Genomic DNA, 24052 nt, shown 5'->3' with positions numbered 1-24052 from the left:
GGTATAGCATGCAAAGCCTAGATGAAAACTCCAGGTTAATAACATTTTTAACAAACCACCAACAGAACAATTTAGAAATCTTTTAAGTCTCGTTCTTGAATACAACACCTTTAAAAAAAAAAAATGGCATGGTCATGGGACCCACTCTCAGTGCAACTTTATCCAATCTTACATTATATACCAATTTAAACATTTTCAATTACTGGATATACTTAGACTAAAGCCACGATTTCTCCGTGATACGGAAAAACGGAAAACACAGTGAACACTGTGTAAAATGTCAAACTTTTGTGTTGATTTGCAAAAGAAAACAAAGAAAAGTGATAATTTAGCAGTAATCAACCATTAAACAATCCTACGATGCAAGATTCTAGCCGATACAGCTATCGGAAATACACACAAGACAATTGATGATGCTTAATTTTAATGGGGATGTTGAGGGGAGACTACAGTAAAAAGGTACCCGGTACATCTAATTATATAAGACAAATTACATGCTTATATTCACATTTCAGTGCTTTGTAATGTAAAACGGAAAATTACGGAATATTCCAATTTGTAACACGGAATTTAAATTTTGTAACACGGAAAAATCATGGCTTTAACTTAGACGACTGTGATCCTATACCAAAGAACAGAAGAACTTAAGACAGACATTGACTATCTTTCCGTTCACAAACACTTGTTAGGGGACCTAAAATTATTTTCAGTGCCACCTTTTGGCCATGAAAAATGTATGTCAACCCCATAGAAAATGTAGTGTAAAATATTTTGGTGATTTTTTAATGAGCCTCTACAGACGGATTAAAATATTTAGGACCCACTTTTTGCATCAGCCCCCCCCCCCGTTACAACCATAGGCCCTACTATGAAAACTAAAACAAGTACTGAAAATGACCAAACACAAATATTATAACCATAGCGGGACATGGCCCTAGTGGGATATGGACCAAGTGGGACAAGTGGGACATGGCCCAAGTGGGACATGGCCCTAGTGGGACATGGACCTAGTGGGATATGGCCCTAGTGGGACATGGACCAAGTGGGACATGGCCCTAGTGGGACATGGCCTAAGTGGGACATGGCCCTAGTGGGACATGGACCTAGTGGGACATGGCCCTAGTGGGACATGGCCTAAGTGGGACATGGCCCTAGTGGGACATGGACCTAGTGGGACATGGCCTAAGTGGGACATGGCCTAAGTGGGACATGACCCTAGTGGCAATGACCTAAGTGGGACATGGCTAAGTGGGACATGGACTAAGTGGGACATGGCCCAAGTGGGACATGGACTAAGTGAGATTGGACTAACTGGGTCTGGACAAAGTGGGATTTGGACCAAATGGGATTGGACTAAGTGGGATTGGACCAAATGGGATTGGACCAAGTGAGAATTGCCCTTTTTGTTTAGCCCCTGTGTTTAGCGGGTTTCGGACTGACATGGTTTCGGACTTTTGGGGTTCTGCCGAAAAGGAAGTCTTGCTTTTTTGTTTTCTGAAATGACATCTTTAAAAAAGTCGCCTTTTTCTGAAATGATGTCTTTAAAAAAAGTTGCCTTTTCCCTGAAATGACGTCTTTAAAAAGTCGCATTTTTTAAAAATATCTTTGAAAAAATCACTTTTTTTCTGAAATGACGTCTTTTTACTAAATTCGCCTTTTTTCTGTAATGACATCTTTTTAAAAAAAGTCGCCTTTTTCTAAAATATCTTTGAAAAAAATCACTTTTTTTCTGAAATGACGTCTTTTACTAGTCACCTTTTTCTGAAATGATATCTTTTTAAAAAGTCGCCTTTTCCCTAAAATGACATCTTTAAAAAGTGACATTTTTCTGAAATGGCGTCTTAATAAAAAAAGTCGCTTTTTTCTGATATGACGTCAAAAAGTCGCTTTTTTTTTCTGAAATGACGTCTTTAAAATAGCCTCTTTTCTGAAATGAGGTCTTTTTAAAAAGTCACCTTTTTCTGAAATGATGTCTTTAAAAAGTTGTTTTTTTTTCCTGAAATGACGTCTTTAAAAGTAATTTTTTTCTGAAATGATCAATCAAAATGTCAATTTAAAAGTCATTTTTTTCTGAAATGATCAATCAAAATGTCTTTTTTTTTTTAAAGTCGCCTTTTTTTCTGAAATGACGTCTTTTTAAAAAAGTCGCCTTTTCCCTAAAATGACGTCTTTAAAAAGTCGCTTTTTTACGAAATGACGTCTTTATAAAGTTTTTTTTTCCTGAAATGACGTCTTTAATAAAAGTCACATTTTTTTCTGGAATGTCTTTTTTAAAAAAGTTGCCTTTTTACGAAATGACGTCTTTAAAAAGTTGTTTTTTTCCTGAAATGACGTCTTTAAAGTCTTTTTTTTCTGAAATTATGTCTTTTAAAAAGGCGTGTTTTTTCGAAATGTCTTTTTTTAAACAGCCGCCTTTTTCTAAAATGTCTTTAAAAAAGTTGCCTTTTTCTGAAATGACATCTTTTAAAATAAAAAGTAGCCTTTTTTTCAAATGACATCTTTTAAAATAGAAAGTAGCCTTTTTTTCAAATGACATCTTTTAAAATAAAAAGTAGCCTTTTTTTCAAATGACATCTTTTTAAAAAAGTCACCTTTTTTCTGAAATGTTTTTAAAAAAAGGTCACTTTTTCTGAAATGACGCCTTTTTAAAAAAGTCGCTTTTCCCTAAAATGACGTTTTAAAAGGTCGCATTTTTCTGAAATGGGGTCTTTATAAAAAGTCACATTTTTTTCTGAAATGTCTTTTTAAAACAGCTGCCTTTTTCTGAAATGTCTTTTAAAAGTCGTCTTTTTCTGAAATGACATCTTTTAAAATAAAAACTAGCCTTTTTCTCAAATGACATCTTTTTAAAAAGTTATCTTTTCTAAAATGTCTTTTTAAAAAGGTCCCTTTTTTCTGAAACGTCTTTTTAAAATAGCCGCCTTTTTCTAAAATGTCTTTAAAAAAGTCGCTTTTTCTGAAATGACATCTTTTAAAATAAAAAGTAGCCTTTTTCTCAAATGACATCTTTTTAAAAAGTCACCTTTTTCTGAATTGTCTTTTTAAAAAAGGTCGCTTTTTCTGAAATCACGTCTTTTTAAAATGACATCTTTCCAAAAAGTTGCCTTTTCTAAAATGGCGATTTAAAAAATCGCCTTTTTATGAAATGACATCTTTTTATAAAATGTAGCCTTTTTTCTCAAATGACATCTTTTTAAAAGTCAACCTTTTTCTGAAATGACGCCTCTTTTGATAAGGTCGCCTTTTTCTGAATTGATGTCTTTTTTTAAGTCACCTTTTCTAAAATAATGTCTTTTAAAACCACCTTTTTTTTTTTGAATGACGCCTTTAAAAGAGTCGCTTTTTCTGAAATGACTTCTTTTTATATAATTTATATTTTTTTTTTCTGAATAATAAGTTGCCTTTTCTCAAATGACATCTTTTAAAAAATCACCTTTACTGAAATGACATCCTTTTAAAAAGTCGCTTTTTCTGAAATGATGTCTTTATAAAAAGTAGTCTTTTCTGAAATGACATCTTTGTAAAAAGTTCCTTTTCTGAAATTATGCAAAATTTGTTTCTTTCTGATATGACTTTCGGACTGACAGGGGTTCGGATTGATGGTGTTTCGGACTGACGGGGGAGACCCCACCACAAGTGCCCCTAAAAGCGCCCAAGGCAATTAGGGCAATGTGGGTACTTTTTTCTTATGAAAAAGTGTTACTAGTATACTGATGGGGTGGTAAAACAGCAAGAAGTAGGTAGAATCAGCATCTGAAAGTGTGGTACATCCCGCATAAAAATCCCCAAATAAGCCTCGAACCCCTTTTTGTTTTTTACAATGTCATTGAAAGAGTTAATATGGGTGGTTTTTAACCCAGGAATTATGAACATTTTTGGGCCTCATCCTCACAACTTGATGGATTCATCTGTGAGGTCAAATTTGGGCAAAAATACTAATTTTTGGAGAAAATCCCCCAAATATAAAGAAGTTTTTTTGCCCAAATTTTTATTAAAAAAGGCATTAATTTTAAAAACAATTTGCAATCATATAGCCCAATATTAGCCCATAATTCCAGGGTTATTATATTTACCTGATAAGTCCTGGAAGATTACATATTAAGGCCAAGTAAAATGAATAACATGTATATCGTCTGGAAGCAGTTATTATTTGTTACAAATTTACTATTCATTTCTGTGTAAAATTTCAATTGCAAAGGCTTTGTCAACACATAAAAATGTGGAGCCCCTGATATTTTTGACGGTATTACTAGCTGGAACAAATTGCCAAAAATGGATGAGGGAGGGGACAATATACATGTTATTTTACTTGGCCTAAAAAAATAATGGCGACTGAGACTCGCTCAATGAAGTGCAGTTATTTCAAATATAATTGAAATTTAAAATCAACCTTGTATTAGTTTTGAACAAAATTGCAATTTTCACATCTAACCTTAAATCTGCTTTTTAATAGATTTGACCTTCAGTATTTAGGATTGAACCATTAATATCATCATTAGGTGTCATAAATCCTAGAGTGACAGAAATGTATAAAAAATGTACGCTCATGTTTGGTGCATAATAAATGATCATGCTTCTTTTCAGTCTTTCTTTTCAGTCTCAAGTTTATTTCATGTAGAACCTTTCTGATTTTAGGGTAGTAATATTTTGTCATATGTACATTTGGCCCCTGAATATGGATGAAGAAAACCCTTCAATATAAAGTCTACACCTACAAGGCTTTATCCATGTTCAAGGGCCAAAAGTAAATATGACTTTTTTCCTGCATGTACTTTGGCCCTTGAACAAGGATGAAGCAAACTCTTCAATATAAAGTCTACACCTACAAGGCTTTATTCATATGTTCAATGGCCAAAAGTACATATGAGGCTTTTCCCGCCCAGTGACGGATTTACCCTTTATTTCTTAATCAGATAATCTGTTACCCTCACAATCCAGAATTAAAAATGTTTCATAGCATTACTGAGGATTTTCAACCACCTTATTAAATTCTGCTAATCTATCCTGTGAGAATATTTGTGCAATAAAGTGATTGCTTTCCTGATTCTCCACCAATTGGAAGTCATGATACTGATTGTGTATGTAGACGGGTATGTAGAACACCAACAGTTTTCTGAATTTTTTTGAGTTTAAAAGTCTATTTTCCACATTTCCTAGCTTCACATTTACTTGCTTGGAAAAAAAGGTAGTATATTTCCACTTTGTGTTCAAGTGTCTAAGGCATTCCAGCCTGGGTGGTAGCTGCAATTGGTCTGAAAGGCATGCATTCCTATCATAGTGAAGGCTAAGAATATGTAGAGTCCGAGCATTTTAAGAAGAGTTACAGTGGAAGACGTGAGGTCTCCATGATATTGATTTTCAGTGATCCCAATCGACTACTTTCACTGCCACCATGGCACTGTCAACGCTGTTGATCAAGTCATGGTACTTTCTGACGGTCCTTTCTGAAACAACAAAATAACAATATTGATACAATAGTTATAAACAGAGCTGTTAGACCATTTCATTATTAAGGCTCTGAGTGAGTCCCGGGAATTCGAGTCCCGCCCGATAATCCTATTACCCGGGCAGGAAATTCCCTGCCCGGGTACTGAAATTAAAAAAAAAAAAAAAAAAAAAAAAAAAATTTTTTTTTTTTTTTTTTTTTTTACATTTTTTTGTAGTGTCTCTAGACCTAGACCTAAATGCTAGGATCATGCTTGACCTAAAAAAAAAAATTGAATTTTGCACATTGTTTTCAAAATTAATTGAATTTGAATGCATAGTTTTGATATCATTAATAGATATGACATGAAAACTATGTATCAATTTTCAGATTGATAAAACACAAAACAATGTGCAAAATTCAATTTTTTTTTTTTTTAGGTCAATCATGATCCTAGCATTTAGGTCTAGGTCCAGAGACACTGCAAAACTGAAAAAAAATTTTTTTTTTTTTTTTTTTTTTTGCAATTTTTTTTTTTTGTTGCAATTTCGGGTACCCGGGTACCCGCTCGAAAAAAAGTTCGGGTACCCGGGAGCCGAATTTCCCGAAAATGAGAGCCTTATTCATTATTGTTATCCACAGCAGAAGCCTGTCAAGTTATAGTGTAAAATGTTCTTAAAATCCCTGCACTTCCCAGGCTGCACTTTCAATCCTATGTATTATTATTACAGTCCATCTTATTTGTTACATTACACTGCTCACTAATGATATTTCAAGCATACGTCTGTTATCTTCAGTAGACAACAACCCGACTATTTTAAACCTTGTTGTTCAATGATGTTTTGAAATCAACATCATTAAAGTGTGTGACCAGATTGTGGTCCAAGTGTAACACTTTTTGTTTTCTGTCACCCAAACATTCTTATTCCAAATTTGCTCCAGTGATTTGGATTCTAGAATTATCTGTATTCCAATTGTTCATAGAACAGTACATCTTGTTTGAGGGGTTCCCTAACTATGAAGGAGTTTCAATAGGAAGTTGCCTAATAGCACAGAGTAAGGGTGGATCAACATAATTCTACCCTGTAACTTTCGTGACCATAGCGAACTGTCCATAAGGTTATCCGTCCCTTGGGAGAGGGAACTGTCTTGAGATTTTATGCTCTGGACCCATTTTTAACTCCACCCAATTCCAAACTAACTGTATAAAAATGCTGTGCTCATGATGCCATAAGGTCTTTTCCTTCGGCCGATCTAAAAATGGCAGGCAAATTTATGCCCTGTTTCTGGGGTTATAACCACTCAACTACCATGTTTTTTGTTCATACTGCCTCAACTATCTATTTCAGTCCTAAAATTTCACTGGGGACTGGGGTTATGAGAAAATATGAGATTTCACCTGATAACAAAATCTGCATATTGATGGGATACCAATTAAAGCCATATTATAACATTTGCTGAGAAGAACGCCCGCAAAAAAATGTTAAATTCAGGTTTTTACATGATTGTAATGTACTTTAGTAAACAAAGATTCTCTGCAAAAATCAAGACTTTAGGTGCTGTTTGTCAAAATCCGAGATTTTGAATAAACCGCCGGAATCAGCGTTTTATTATTACGATAGAAATATTAGTCGAACGCGTATGCGATGTCAACACACCATTACGTAAATGGCGTGCGGGACACACACACACACATGCCAGAGGGTCGTACCATATTACACCCGCCGGCGTGACATGCATTGGTGCTAGTTGTAAATTCCGATTTTCTTTGCTTTACCTCACTTGTTCGGCTCAAAATTAAAAGGGGACATATCTGACAGTAAAATATTTTATTGAAAATTAATACTAATCTATTTTTAAAGAAATGTTATAATATGGCTTTAAGTGGGAGGATGAGGCCCCGGGATGAGGCTGGCAATCTAGTCACCCACCTTTATTAGTCCATGACCCCGGGTCCATGACAGAAAAGATGGTGGATAATTTGCTACCAAAGAAGGGTACCATACCAATTCTAGCAATGCATTTTGAGAAAATACATGCATGTAGATGTACAGGGTGTCCCAGAACAATTAAATTACGGTACCAGGCAAATGAATTTGGTCAGCAAGACAGTTTGGAATCCACAAGTTTACTATCTTACCCACTTAACTGTGGTGTTTTGTAGGAGATTTAATATCTTTAAATTGCTCTGTTGTCCTTCAGGCACAATTGATGAACTTGGCTGGATTTCATTAAGATGGGACATGTGTAAACAAATATATGCAAAACAAATCAGGTTTGAAAAAGAAATTCATTTAAAACCATACATTACAGTAATTTAGCGATTCACACTTACATTAATTTTGTTCTGTTATTAGTCTGGTCAAAATAGCAATTTCATTGCGTAAATTTCTGTCAGTTGTGACTTCTGACACCTTCCACCAGGGTGCCTTTATGTATTGCAGCATTACATCAATTTACATGTATTTAATGATGGATCAATATGCAGAAAACATGTCCTCAATTGATACATGTGTAAAGTCTTCTGTGATCTGAAGTGATCTGCACCTGAATAATAAAACAAAAACCAGACCCTTATTAGTTAATACCCCAGAAAATAAAAGACAAGAGATACTTGATGTACATGTATAAATTTAAGCTGCCTGAAATTAATCATTTAAAAATAGCAAATGAACATGATGAGGAAAATATGCATGCACACCCACACAAGTGACTTAGGCAAAATTGCAACAAAATAACAAGCACAAAATTCAGTATTGCCTGAGGATACAGTTTTGTCATAAATCACTTTTTTTGCCATATGCGAGGAGAACCTTGAACTGGCAATAGACATGAAAGGAAGTATTACGTAACTTTACGCAATGTTATTTGACTGGTTCAATTCCCATTCATGCATGCTGCCAGATCGAGGCTCTCCTTGCATGAATGGCAGAACCTGCAATGGGCTTAGAATAAGAACAAACTATGGATAGTGTTTGAGAAATACATACTGCATGGCTTAGTTTAATCATCTGGTCATGGTGTGTACTGCTCTCAGATCTTTCCCTGGGAAGTAAGGTTTTTTTCAAAATTGGGTCTTTAAATTTTCACACATTCTAAGTTCTCTCTAAATACTTTTTAACATAAAATTGTTAAGTTTTTTACAAAATTATGAAAGTTTTTGGTAGCCTTTTATCATGTATTTAACTAGGGGCAGTGGAATCTTACAGCCTGTGGCTCCTTTATAGGGGAGTGTTCAGAAATACTTTGGTGGGGGGCTGGAAAATATTCTTTTTCATGTGGAAATTTTTTAACCCCCTCTTCGAGAACCCAAAACTTTTTGACCCCCCTCTTAATGGACCTAAAACTTTTTTGCCCCCCCCCTCATATAGGTTCAAACTTTTAACCTCCCCCCCCCCATAATGTACCATTCTACATCAAATGGCAGAGGAAACATATTAATGATGCTAAAATTTGTATTCATGTGCAATGAAATAGTACTCATTTCATTGGTATAGAATATGTGGAATTGAGGAAATGTTTCAAATTAAAGTAGCATAAGTATGTTTATGCAACCCACTGAACCCAGTATTAATAAACTATACATTTATGATTGGAATCAGTGGGGATGGAAACATTATAAATTAGGTGGGGGTCGGGGACGAGTATATTTTGTTCTGGTTTTACTGGGAATTTTTGTTGCGGTGAAGCGCGCAAAAATCTTAGACCATTTTAGCCCAAAATACAGGGGCGTAGCACAGTGGCACAGACGAAAAAAGAAATTGCGGTTGCAAATACATACCGGTTTTGTTTTTAGAGAGACTGGGCCATGTATACATCTCAGCTCCCACCCAGTAAATTGGTACTCATCCCTGAGGGCTAGGGTGTCTGTGTGCTCACTACCCAGGGGCTCACTACTCACTGCACATTTGTCTGGGACATTTGTCCAATTTTGAGATGTTTATAATTTATAAATATTAATGAATATCACACAGCCAAATATTTCTGAAAAGGTAACTTTCAGTTATTATTATTATTATGATGATGATGATGATGATGATGATGATGATGATGATGATGATATTTTTCTATAATATTTGAATACATTGCCCTTCATTTACAGTATGTATGCTGCACACAACCTATAGGGACACTGCAAGTTAACTGAGTTGACAATACATGCAGTGTATAGCTGTGTGTCACACCTGCACGCACCCGGCACACATAAATACCCCCACCTGACTGCTTTCTGATACAGGTGGTCTGATACATGTAGTTTTTACCTTCAGGAGTTACCTGTTCATGTGTATGTGTCTTTGAAGTGAAATATGTATGGTTGGTTGATTGGGTGGGGTGGGGTTTGGTAGGGTGGGTTTGTATAGGAGAGCAATATGTGGTGTGGTGTAGTGATCTTTGACCAATGACCTTCTTTTTGTACAATTTTATCTTCAAAATTCCATATAATTTAAAAGCAGAAACTGTCAAATTTTTAAATTAGAAACAAAATATTAAATTTTGCTCCATTTTTTGAAATTATGTTCCACCCGGTGATGCATTTTTTCAAAATGTTATACCAAATGTCCCTCTTCTTTCAAAATTTTATACCAATTTTTTTACACCAAATGACCCATCTTTATACAAATAGGCTCCTACTAAGCAATGTCAGTAATGACCCCCTCCCCCAAAAATGGCATGGACTCTGACCGAATCCGGACTTGAGCTGGACTTGGGGCTTATTTTTGTTTGACTCGGACTTGTCACCACTGGACTTGGACTCCAATCCGGACTCGGGCACAAAAGGATTCGGACTTGGATACAAGTGGACTTGACTCAGCTTGGACTCGGATGAGCTGGACTCGGGTACAAGTCTGGAGGCCAGGCAATTTTTAACACTGGATCAAATGCACTTTTGTTGTGGTTCAATACTGGAACATTTGCGCACGCACCCGCAGCGCGCGAAGTTTTTTACCCCCTCCTACGTACCAAAAATTTTTAACCCCACCTGTTCATATACACCCAAAACTTTTTAACCCCCCTATTCAGAACTCTTAAAATTTTATGACCCCCCTATACTCTGATCAGCTCTTAATAGGCGGGGACTCATAACATCGTGGATTGATAATTTGATATAGAACGGCGTACACACAGCTGGGCGGCGTGGGACGCAGCAGTTACACGAACTGCGCTTATGCGTTAAGACGTGTGCTTTTTGTGAATTTACGCATGCGTAAGTTGGAACTTTATTGACTCGCGCAGTAACAAAAACCGAATAATTCCCGCCTATTAAGAAGTGCTGATCATAGTATACATATTTTCCAGCCCCCCCACCAGAGTATTTCTGAACACTCCCTAGGTTAAAATTTACTTTTTGACATGATTATAGTGCAGTGGCGTAGCTTTTGGGTACTTTTTGCCCAATTTCACTTGCATTTTTAGTTTTTTTAGGAAAGTGCAGTCTCATGCCATTAAATTTTGAAGTTTAATATTTTTAGCTGAAAGTTCTTTCATTTGAAAGAGAATCAAATTACCAAAACAATAAGGGCTCATGATGTTTCTAGTGCATATACTAATTTGAAGTTACAGACAAAAATAGCTTCACCAAATTGCCCAAAATTTTGTGTGTGAAATTGTGACAGTAGGCACATGTACAATGTACACTACTGTATGTGACCCCAGATGACCTCCTATTCTTTACTGTAAGAAAGCTGTTTTGGATGATCTTGATTTACACACAAATTGCTTTTGCGCTTTAACGAGTGTCAAGTTGGTGGATCATATATGGTCATTTTCACAGTAAAGGGTGTAACTTTTGATTGTTAGGGTCAAAATTTCAAACCACTTAAATATGTTTCTGTTTACTGAAATCATGCATAGAAGCAACTTAAATTCCAGTAAAATAATGTTTCAAGGCTTAAACCTTTTGATTACTGATAAAAAATTTGACATTTCCATAATGTTTTGGTTAAAATCTAAGAAAAAATGTATTTTACATAAGCTCAGAAAATTATGACATGAAAACTGGAATACATGTGAAATCCCATTCCAAAGTAAGTCAACAGATATAAGTTAAATTTTATACCATGTTTTGCTATGTTTGTAATTGCAGTTTTGAAGATTTTTAACATCAAGGGTCATTTGCAATGGATATTTCCCAACCTTAAACATATTTTTTAAGTTTTAATTGGGTTCCTAAAATAAGTTGAATGTCTAACTTCATGTACAAATACTACTTGATGAAAGGAACCTCCCAGCCAAGTTACACAGAAATTGGAGTTATTTTTTAGAATTGGCAATTCAAGCGATTTGTGTTTCGGAGGCTTCAGTTAACAACACAGGTGATCATAAAAGTAAAAAATTTGGCTAACTACTACAAGTTGACATGAAAAAATAGGTAAAAAATATCACAATTACCAATTTTCATGCTTTGCTTCTAAGTATTGAATTTCAGTTGTGACATCAAAAATTAAATTATCACAGCAAGTCATTTTTTTGTTTCGAGGCTTCATGTTAACAATGGTTAAACATTGCAGAAGTAGTTTTTTTGAAAACAACACTGTTGGGATCACCTAAGCTGTTATTTTATTGTGTGTACTGTATTGAATCAATGATTCTATGCAGCAGATATTGTAGATTTATCACATGGTAATTTTTTCACCCATTTGTTAAGTATGGTGTTAACTTGCATGTGAAGCTTCCGAAACGAGCTTTCTTGGGTATCAGTATATTTTTCAAACATTAACCATAATATCAAAATTTTTTTAATTTATGACATTCTGCACATATCATGTAACAATTACAATGCAAATATCAATATGGAACACACCAATTTAGATATGCATAGATGATAATTAACCTTATTGTTGTTTCAGAGGCTTCATTTGTTTCGGAGGCTTCAATTGTTAACGGAAAGTTTGTATTGGGTCCCATTTTCAAACGGTGATATATATCTACACGATTTAAAAACAAGTGACTTGAGGATCTACTTTGCTACATTTTGATAAATAGATTGGAATTGGATGCGCTCTTTTATTTATATTTGCCCAAGCTTGCTGAACAGTTTGTTTCGGAGGCTTCAAAAAAGTTAACGGAAAATCGGCTCTTTGAAGTAAAGATTTTATAAAAATTTTAAAAGCTTGCAAATCGACTAATTTTTGTTACCCGTTTCAAGTTAAGATATCAACTGTTATGAATCAAGAAGAAGTGAAGAAATAACCAAGAATAAAGCTATACCCACAAAGTTTGTTAACAATAATTGTTAACGGAAAATGAAGCCTCCGAAACGACAAATATCGAAGTCCGGTTCTCAAAAATACAGGGCTGTTCACAATTAAATCTAATGTGGCAGTGTTTACTGAACATATGACTGTACTTTCAGGATAAGAAACATTATCCATGAACTAACTGAAGAAAGCACAGGGTTTTACAAAAATGTTACTGTTTTTTATAGTTTTTCAAAATGGCAATATTAGGTAGGCCTACATTTAAGCCTGCTAAAACTGAACGCAGTACTTAACTCCCGAAGATGATTATGCTACCCAAGGTAGCTGCTAACTAGATGACTTATGTGGCCAAAAATCATGGAATTCTGTGGCTTTATTAGAACACTACGGATCAAAATGTTAAAAATCCAAAGTTACACCCTTTACCGTGAAAATGATCATATTGCAGATGTGATAGTTTATGAATCCAGTATTATGCCAGTACCAGTAAGTCAAAGTCATTTAGGTTTTGGTTGTCAAAATTAATTTTTAGTGATTTTTTCCATTGAGCCCCACAGTAAAGCCATTTTTGGACCGTACAGGCACATTCCACTTCCCTATGGACGAATAGCGCCACCTATAGTGTGTGATGTGAGCCTGCCTACCTGTGATAAGCTTCACTCATTGTTAAGTGCCTGTGTGCTAATCCGGGTTTGTGGTGCGCAGGGGAAAGGATACAAATTGGCACCCCAAACCTGTGAATGTACATGTACTGACGGAAATATTTTTTGCCCAGCTATTGTTGCTGACCCCCAACTTTTTGTAGCCTGAAGTGCTCGAATCAAATGGCCCAAGGCTTGTAAGGTCGTATAAAATTAATGTTTTGAGTCTCTATCAAAATGTTACGAGTCAAATGAGCTGAACAAAGATAGTAGAATGGTAGGCCTACACTACATGTAGTTCTTTGGCACTTTTTTGCCAGTATAGCATTTTAAATAGCGGCCCAGTCATGGTTTGTGCAAACAAAATTCCCGGGGACAAAATTTCTCCCATCTACCTTTGATGACCAGTGGCGTGGCCAGCACATTGAAAGTGGGGGGGGGGGGAGGTTGTTAAGTTCCCCGAATGGAGTCTGATTAGCAGCAAATTTTGATGTTTTAAACATTTTTCTCCGAATGACCAACAAAAGTGGGGGGCATGGCCCCAACCCCCTTCTTTGCGCACGCCACTGTCACTGATGATCACTAAAGTAATATTTTTTTGAATAGGCTTTTTTCGTGGATATGTACTGAAAAATGTCATAAAAAGAGGATGCTAGGGTCACGAAATCCTCCTTTAAGATCTCACACCACCAAATCAGAGTCCCATAGAGATATGTGCTAAATTTGCCTTAAGAAAACGTCATTTTTTCTTCACAGGAGCGACTCAGTTTTAAGCGACAGCTATGATGGTTGAAATCAGCCCTTGCCTGATCCCTCTGGCTGGGAAAAGAAATAGGTTGACCGTCATTATTTTTTACGACTGGCCCTCAAAGTCTACGATGTCTGGGAATTTCCTATTTTCAGGCAAAACCATGCCGGTGTTTCTGTAAAGAAAAGGCTGCTTAAAATCATTAAAAGTTATTCGATCTCTCCCATCTGTGGTACACTTGCAGGAATTAATAATACTAATCATGACCAATCCAAATTTGGCTAAAATTATGCAAATTTCTGCTCATTTTAATGCTTATATTCAGAATCAATGGGTTTTTCTGAGAAGTGAAATTCAAGGGCGCACAACCATATATACTATTTGGTGGTGTGAAATCTGAATGATGCAACATGTTTCTGATTATCCTTAATTTCAGACTATTTTAATCTAATTAACTTATTTTTAGCATAATTTGAGCAAGAAGCTGGTTAATTTTTTTTTTTCAAGCAGAATCATTGTGTCTGTGACATCTGCTATCTACTGAAGATAGCATTGTGATTACCATGTTAAAAATTCACCAAGACTTAGGCTTTCAGCAATTTACAGTCAAGAGGGACAAGTAACCAGGCAGACACACAAAAACAAAGAAGAACATGACCACAATGTCTGAATTATAAGTGTTGAATTATATGGCCTATTAGTGAAATCTTAATTCTAACCCCCCCAAGCTTACCTGATCCATGGACACATTTTATGAGCTCCAACCAGTGCCCCTAGCCCACGTGCCACCATATACTGATGTCTTCTACATCTGGCACTGAGTCATTGCATACCATCATGATTGTAAACATTACCTGGGTTACCAGTAGTGGAATCATAAGCTTAATTAGCCTACCCCCCCCCACACCAACACACAAACCGTAGCTTACCTGATCCAGGCGCCTATTTCATGAGTTCGACCAGTACCCTAGCACCATACTGCAATGTCTTCTCTATCTGGCACTGAGTCATTGCATGCCATTGATGATGTAAGCTTACAAAATATTATGATTACATTGCATGGGCCTAAGTCACTCTACTAAATGGAATCTTTCACTCAAACACACATTTTGGGTCATAAACTCACCTTAGCACTGGTATATTAGTAGCAAATGTTGCAGTTCTCTTCAATTTTAGCCTTTAATTACATAAATTCAGTCAATGCACTTCTTGGTGAATCCAAACACGAATTAGGCACAGGGCTAACTTGCTCAATCAAAAGTTGAGACTCACACACACAGCTCCATTCAGATCTCACACCACCAAATCAGAGTCCCATAGAGATATGTGCTAAATTTGCCTTAAGAAAACGTCATTTTTTCTTCACAGGAGCGACTCAGTTTTAAGCGACAGCTATGATGGTTGAAATCAGCCCTTGCCTGATCCCTCTGGCTGGGAAAAAATATAGGTTGACCGTCATTATTTTTTACGACTGGCCCTCAAAGTCTCACGATGTCTGGGAATTTCCTATTTTTCAGGCAAAACCATGCCGGTGTTTCTGTAAAGAAAAGGCTGCTTAAAATCATTAAAAGTTATTCGATCTCTCCCATCTGTGGTACACTTGCAGGAATTAATATTACTAATCATGACCAATCCAAATTTGGCTAAAATTATGCAAATTTCTGCTCATTTTAATGCTTATATTCAGAATCAATGGGTTTTTCTGAGAAGTGAAATTCAAGGGCGCACAACCATATATACTATTTGGTGGTGTGAAATCTTAATGATCATGATGATATTTATACGGTGACATACCCAACTGGTCAGAGAAATTGAAACAAAAATAAAACAATCAAAAAGCGCTAGGCTTAGCCATGCTATACTATATGTCCAGTGACTATGCATGCCATGCATACATAGATACAATGATAGTATTGATACATGCCATCAATGACATGCATACTGAGGCTTTATCATACTCATTTGTGACCGTTTACGAATGAGCCGTAAATGTCCTCGATTGTATTCTGAGTTACAGTGTAAAATGGACATGAAGGTCCTATTCATAGGTATTTCAATTTGGTGCTACGTGTATCTCATTAAATGCGGTACACGTACATGTAGCACCAAATTGAGGTACCTATGAATACGACCTTCATGCCCATTTTACACTGTAACTCAGAATACAATTGAGGACATTTACGGCTCATTCGTGGTGTACGGTCACATTTCATGTCATGATTTAGGCTACTTACCGTATAAAACACCACGGTGTTGAACTTCACTCAGTAGTTAAAGCTGTGCCAAACTCCCAAACCTGTTCACACGTCTATAATACTGCTTCTTCATACTGCTAAATGTTAGCTTTTTGGGTAAATTCAAATAAAATTGTACTGGTTCCGAGAATAAATCCAATAAACATGATAACCAAACCCACTCACGGGCACCGCGTCCCATGAAAAGAATTTTAATTTCGGGCAACTTTAGGGACAGCCCGTGGTACTACTAGAACTGGGCCAGTACTTGTGGCTTGAACTGGGCAATTGCGAGCACGCTAGAATTGGCCCAATAAAAGTGTTCCTTTTGCCGGCCTAGCATTGGGGCTTTTTTTATAGCTCAATCCGTGCCGCTAGATCTTGCCCAACACTGGCCCAGTACTGGGCTTAACAAGTGGAAAACCGCTGTGTACTTGGTACAATGATGGCCCATGGCTCTTGATGTATTCTATATTAGCCGCATCCCCAGAGGTCAAAGTCTAAAGGCTTTAAAAAGCAAAATAGGTACGACCTATTAACACAGTGTAGCGCAATAGGTAGTATTTTGTCAGCTACCTGTATTTGCAATGATAAAGGTCTGAATCGTACGTCAAGGAAACTGATCACTTGACAAAAACTCCCTTAAAGGCTTAATGTACGATTTCCTTCAAATTTTAAATTTGTCATTATATACTCAAAATGCTGAAATAATACTAGTAATAATGATCGGGAATGGTTTCTGTCCATTTTGAGCTGAAATAACGAGGTAACGTGAAAGAAACACTGCTTGTTATTTTGGCCGTTTAACACGCAGTTCTATGGGCGGACATAAAGTCATAATTTATTGAATTATGACTTTATGTCGAACTTTGCTCTGTTTACCTACAAACACAACACATGTGGCTGATTCCATTTAGGTGCAAGTTGTGACATGTGTAAACATTACAAATAAGCCAAAAAATCAGGTTTGAAAAAAATTAACCAAATTCATATTATAAGATCGTACATTATGACTTTAAAAGAGAATGTGTAGGCATTTTGATTTTGGTTCCTTGGACCACCTCAAAAGGTTGTCATGATGGGACAAGGGGTGTGGCTGGTTAAGGGGTGGGGTATTAGAGAGAGTGTGGTCCAGTCTGGTGGTGTTTGAGAGAGAGTGAGGGTCTGATGGGGTATAAGAGAGAGTGAAGGCTTGGTAGGGTATTAGAGAGAGAGAGAGAGAGAGGGAGTGTGTGTGGGCCAGTCTGGTGGTGTTTTAGAGCGAGTGATTGTCTGGTGGAGTATAAGGGAGAGTGAGGGCTGGTGGGGTATTAGAGAGAGTGTGGGCCAGTCTGGTGGTGTTTTAGAGAGAGTGAGTGTATAGTGGATATAAGAGAGAGTGAAGGCTCGGTGGGGTATTAGAGTATGCGTCAGCCTGGTGGTGTTTTAGAGCGAGTATGTGTCTGGTGGAGTATAAGAGAGAGTGAGGGTCTGGTGGGGTATTAGAGAGAGTTTGGTCCAGTCTGGTGGTGTTTTAGAGAGAGTGATGGTCTGGTGGAGTATTAGAGAGAGTCTGGTGGGGTATTAGAAAGAGTGTGGTCCAGTCTGGTTGTATTTTAGAGAGAGTGATGGTCTGATGGGGTATAAAAGAGAGGGAAGGCTTGGTAGGGTATTAGAGAGAGCGTGGGCCAGTCTAGTGTTATGAGCATTACATGTATATCAAATGAAAGCTTAAAACAAGGGCTTTTACATGGTGTTCACCAAGTTTTCCTTTGTGAATAGGGGAGGGGGTTAGGTGTGGTCACGGGCATAGATATTCGTGTTTGGTCAAACACATGTGTGCCATCTAGTTGTTTATTATTGTTATTAACTTATTTTGCTTAATATTTTGTGATTCATTTTTCAGAGCAACAGTTGTGCAAGGACCTACAAACGCATTTTATTATGAAAATCTACGTTCCGACACATTACAAGAAGCAACGGGTATGTTTTCAATGTAACCAGTACCAAGGCGAGAAAAACACTTGTGAAACGATGTTTAAAAATTATAACTTTAATTATACGAGACCAGCTCCTTCACCACTTGGCCACGGGAGCTTCTTGATTAGACAGACTTAGAATTCAACCTATAAGCATTAAGCGGTCATTCAACCCTGCCTCCATCGTGCAAGTCATCCCATAGCTTCTATAAGGTTTGAACAAGCGAAGGAGGTAGGGTTGAGTCCGCTCATAGGTTGAATTCCCAGTCTGTCTAATCATAAAGCTCCCATGACCAAGTTGTTTCGTAAACCCGAGTCTCAAAATACCTGATTATAATAGGATCTATTAGTATTTGACTAGGGTACCTATGACGACAGAAACTTAATAGAATCAATTCAAAATGGCAAGAACATTCTAATCAAAGAAAACGATCCCTAATAGTTAAAGACCGGCGTATATTTTTAACGTTGAGAAAAAATATCATGAGCCCCAGGCCAGATTCGAACCGGCTATCTCCGGATCACTTTATAGACAGAGGATTTGACCACTAAATTTGCGGGAAGAAGGGAAAAAGGACTACACTGTAAAATATTTTACTCAACACTGAGTAAAAAGGTCACAACTCAACAGTTGAGTAAACAATTACTCAACATGAGCTCATTATAGGTCACAACTCAACTGCTGAGTAAAAAATTACTCAACATTGAGTAATTTTTTACGCATTTGTTGAGTTGTGACCTATATGAGCTCAATGTTGAGTAATTTTTTAATCAACTGTTGAGCTGTGACCTTTTTACTCAGTGTTGAGTAAAATATTTTTGCAGTGTATTAACAGGTTTCCATTCATGTAATTTACATCAGGTTCCATGGGAATTGCTAGCTTATAACAAACCTCTCATTTTTTCTTCAGTGAACCCAGTGTCCGTATCTTGCGCAGCTCCAGCAGCAGTTACAATATCCCAAGGACAAACAAACACACCTGTTACATATGGTAATGAAAGAGTGTCCGTAACAGGGGGTACAGCGCCATATACGTACACGTTCAGCCCAGTGTCAGGAAGTAGTTTTCAAGTCGGCACCACTACCGTTACTGCTACAGTAACTGATAATACTGGTGCATCTGCGAGTTGCACCTTTCAAGTAACTGTTAACAATGCGGGAGGTGAGTTTTCTTTGAGTTTGAGTTCTATACAACATGTACATGTACAAGTGAAAACATGCGTTGGTACAAATGACCAATCCTTACAAATCATGTGCACAATTCCAGAGGAGGCTTAAAGGCATTCCTACAATGCACTATGATTGGGAAATTTGATCAATATAACCTAATTTTAAAGGCAAAGTCCCCATTGCCACACACACAAAATGGCAATTTTTAAACTGCAGCCAACGAGTTAATAGTTGAGACTTAGGACTGATATTTCTTACAGGAAACATTCATATTGTCCCACTGCATTAATTTGATTCCTAAGTCTCGATGTTTTGAATGTTAAATAATAGGATAAAAACACCAGCTATTTGCACACATTCCCAATGCAAGGTATGACCAACTGTACGACATGTGTACAAAAGCCAGACATACAAGGTCAGAAACCCCATTGGGTTGTGGGAATGCCTTTAAACATCCTCTGGCACAATTCAATCTAAGCAGCGTGCTTAGATCTTATTTGTGTGCTAGATTATGGCTAGATATAGTACTAAAGTCTATATATCTACCTCCAGTCAGCGGCACTAGCTTTGAAGTTCAGCAGGTGCTAATGCCGCTGACTGGCGGTAGATATATAGACTATTGATTCCTTTGCATTTTTTAAGCGTCAAAGTTAATGCAATGAAAACGCGGTTGTTTGATGGCGTGTTAAACTGAGTCATTTTAAAGAAAAGTTGAACAATGATGGCGCTATTTATCTAAAATTTTGTTTGCATATCTATACGAGGTAGACACTTATAAAATGGTATTAGAACATCAGTAAACAGATTAACAAATGACAAGGGAGTTTAAAAAAACCCTTTTATCATGAAATGTAAAGTATAACTCATATTATTTGGCTAATTTAAACTGTAAAATATATGTAAATAGCGCCCTCAATTTGCACAAATGTACAGTTTTTAAAATTAAAATTACCACAAAAAACAGAAAAAGGTGAATAATTTTATATAAAAATGTTAAAAATTGCTACAAAATATATGTGTATACACAGTTAATTATTTGTGATAGCTGTTGGTATTATTTAAGGCTTGAATTGAACATTATAATAATATTTTGTTAAAATAATTAATAAATTATCACATAAACAACAGTGAATGGGCAAAGCATTGTTTATATTGGTATAGCCATTAAAATAGTGACGTGCAGCATGGTTCCATAATTGACCCTTAAGGGATTTTACCCTTGCAATGCTACACTTTTAAACGTAAGACGATTAATAATATATTTTCAGATTTTCTTAAGATTTATTTTTTATTTTCTTTACAGTCAGCTGTAACCCACAGAATTTAGTATCCAATTCGGAATCTTTCATTTACGCCAGTCCAGCATTGCAGAATTACCCTAACCAAGCTAACGTCAACATTCAATACAGTTATACCAACGGTGGTGCATCGGGTAATCTGGGATCATTCGCATCCACTATGAGCCAACATACGTTGCAAAATCTGCCAACTGGATTAAACACTATCACCGCTACTGTTACGGGTGGTCTCTCTGCAAGTTGTCAATTCACATACTTCCGTACAAGTAAGACTCTCTCGCTTTCATTTATTGATTAATTTTCAACATTCAGTACATGGGCCATTCTCAGAGCTTTATTTTGCTGAAACCCCCATTATAATTAGACTTACGGTTCCAGAGATATGATCATTTTAGTGTTGCTCAGAACAAGCAAATACAAAGGAATTTGAACCTTATTTATTTTATTGTGTATATCTCAAAATCAATATTCCCGACATCCGACTCATTTTGCTTGATCAGATCACATATTACCTACCTACTTACATACCATGATACAATTGCTGCACCTGTTGCCTGACGTGTGAAAGCAGTCCATATCTTGCATTATATACCTCATATATAGATTCCTCTCATCTGATTGGTTAGCCGTGCCCCCTTTTTCTATCAAGATGACGTCATAAGCAACAGCTGTGCCCCGGGCATAAATTCAACTGTGCCCGCTAAATAATTGGATATACGCAACCCCGAATACACAGATCGCTCGTATACATTACGCACCCACTATACGGCCGGCGTTGATTACAGTGTTGTAAAAGAGACTAGCGGTCACAGTTCGAGATGAATTTGACCTCCCCTTGCAGACGACGTCGCGACGACCTTTCACTGTCGTAGTGATGCAGTGATTTATTTACAATCTGTTACATGTCAAGAATTCATACCAAATGTCACTTTTAGACAAATTACTACGACCTGAAGACTTGGCATTGTGTGACGTTAGCACAGAAACGGTAGGGTTTTAGATATGTTATCGGTAGATATCGGTCCAAATTCTGCACCCTTGCTCTGAGTTTTGCATGCACTGTGCATTTAAGGCCTATGCAGTTAAAAGCTTGTAGGCCTTGTCAGCTCATAAAACAAATATTGACTGCTTAATATTCGATGCACTGTCTCTCTATCTTCCACCGACCAGCGTGATTCATAATGTCACGTTGTATTGTGGATTTCCAAGATGATTTTGGGCTTCCTGTCCGCCGCTTGTCATACTGTGGGTTCGAGTCGTCCTCTTTTTAATAGATTCGGCTATGGTCCATCCATTATACAATATTGATACGCTGGAGGAGTTCAAACCACTCAGTTCCGAAAACACGAGTGAATTGTGGTTGTTTGGTTTTGGTTATGATGCTTTGGTTGGTCACGTGTTGTTTCCAGGAGATCCGCAGAATCTATCTTTGATTCTTCATATCAAAATACATGCAGTTGATCCTCATCTTTTGCTGTTAAGGTCCAACATTCCTCCCTGGACAGTAGTGTGGACAGGACATTGTAGATTGTGCAAAGTCGAATATAGGAAATTAATAATTGCGTCTGATCATATCAATGCAGAAGGCCTTTTTCTTGTTTTGTTACATTTTTTCGAGAATCGCATTTTTTGATAAGCAGCGAGTACAGTTGAGTTTACATTCCGTCGCTGTGCAATTGTTTTTGACACAATAAAATTAAAAGACTACCTCAATCGCTCGTTATACTCAGCGACGGAGTGTGAACCCAGCCAGGCCCACGACATTCCGATCGCTAGATGGAGGATAGTTACCCCTAGTGACTTTATGCTCATTTTATGGAAACAGGTGATTGTGGGCTGGGCTTTCTGGCTCTCAACCCACGAAATGTATTTGAGTACATCATAATTATTATTAAATAATTATAATAATTATTATTATTTGCATGTTTTGCATAACGTTTGTATCTATGGTAATTTTTGGATGAGGATTTGCATTATGATGTTGATATTAAACTGGTACGACTGTTGAGCTGCGACCATGGCTACGACCTGATTTGAGAGGACAGGTGTGGTACAAAAATGTGACTCACCTCGGGTCTAAATTTGCGGCGCTGTTGTAATTACGATTCTAGCCAATCAGAACTCGTCATTTTGTGTTAGTCTCTTCCGCCTCCAGTTAATGTGCAGAATCCGTGAGCCGGAGGAGGAGACTACTGTACATGTTCGTGTCCTCTAATCTAAGTTTGTATAGGCATTTGGCACGCAGTGTCTTAACCCATTCTTCTTTATCTCGGACCAGAGGATGATTTAAGGAAGCCCCATCATGCACTGCAAACGTGTTATCACTAGAGTTTCAACTGCCACTTTACTTTTCAAATCCCATTGAATTCTGTGCAAAAGATGTTGTTTAAGAATTGTGCGTGTGTCATTATTACTTGGTCGATTTCAGAACAAAAGTGATGTATGCATAAAGGATAATTCACACCTTCTGTAGGTAACATAGAATGTGAAATAGACTAGCATTTTGAATGCGTTTTTATTGTAAATATATCAGTCCAAATTCAAATTTAACCATGCCCATCAATGCAATGTGCGAGCAGTGGTGTCATGTTCACTCACACAGCTGTGCTAACCGCAAGTCAACACAGTGGCGTGGTGGGAAGTGCTTAAATCATCCTCTGATCTCGGACTCAGCTGTATCCAAACGTTCCAAGTTCATGTCAGAGTCCACGTTCTACTATAAAAATGTGTTTAATCATCAATTAGATGTGACTCCTTCTCTTCGTTTATTATCAGTATCTTGATTATGATATTATTCTTCAGGTATAACATGTCCAAATCCATCCACCAGTACATCTACAAGTATAAGCTTTCAGCGTCCAACATTACAATTTCCGGACCTCAATCTAGTCAACAATATTGTGTACACAAGAACCGGTACAACGGCATCAGTTAGCATACATTGTACCTCGTACACAGGACACTCATACGCTGACTGGTTTCTCTGGCGGGACGACATCGGTTATCATGGCTTCTGCTATGGATTCCAATGGCAACAGCGTATCTTGTACATTCACCTACACCGTACAATCTACAGGAGGTAGGTATGCACTAAAATATGAAATATGCGCCATCTGTCAGGACATAGTTCTTTAACCCCATGAGAACTACCTGCCGATTGGCCAAAAAGAAATTGTCATTATCAATTGGACCAATCAGCAACATTGTTAGAATAATTTCACCACACAAACAAATTGGGGTGCATTATTTGCAAAGCTCCATTCTGATTGGTGATTAAAGAGAAGATATCATGTAATTGACCAATCAGAGGCAATGTTAGATCGGCAGGTAGTGCTCAGGGGGTTAAATATTTTTGTGGGATCTGAAGAATGCCCTTCT

The 24052-nt window shown here is 37.0% G+C and overlaps 1 protein-coding gene and 1 long non-coding RNA gene across 2 annotated transcripts in view; one reads left to right on the top strand and one right to left on the bottom strand.

The window, feature by feature from the left end:
* Positions 1 to 23757, top strand: part of LOC140172613 (uncharacterized) — a 31266-nt gene extending 7509 nt beyond the window's left edge. The window contains exons 4-7 of the mRNA XM_072195750.1: positions 18133 to 18209; positions 19117 to 19368; positions 20680 to 20940; positions 23477 to 23757. Of these exons, the coding sequence (XP_072051851.1) occupies positions 18133 to 18209; positions 19117 to 19368; positions 20680 to 20940; positions 23477 to 23757 (871 nt within the window). The remainder of the gene's footprint in view (positions 1 to 18132; positions 18210 to 19116; positions 19369 to 20679; positions 20941 to 23476) is intronic.
* LOC140136583 (uncharacterized) lies at positions 4378 to 16429 on the bottom strand. The gene is made up of 3 exons (XR_011856698.1): positions 16248 to 16429; positions 7761 to 7972; positions 4378 to 5444 (listed from the first exon to the last, which is right to left on the bottom strand). It is a non-coding gene; the product is annotated as an uncharacterized lncRNA (long non-coding RNA).
* Positions 23758 to 24052: the final 295 nt, after the last annotated feature.

The sequence above is a fragment of the Amphiura filiformis genome, chromosome 16, assembly GCF_039555335.1.
Source record: "Amphiura filiformis chromosome 16, Afil_fr2py, whole genome shotgun sequence".
In the NCBI taxonomy this organism is placed as follows: Eukaryota; Metazoa; Echinodermata; class Ophiuroidea; order Amphilepidida; family Amphiuridae; genus Amphiura; species Amphiura filiformis.
Note: the sequence above shows the minus strand (reverse complement) of the source record. Positions and strands in the feature narration are given on the sequence as shown.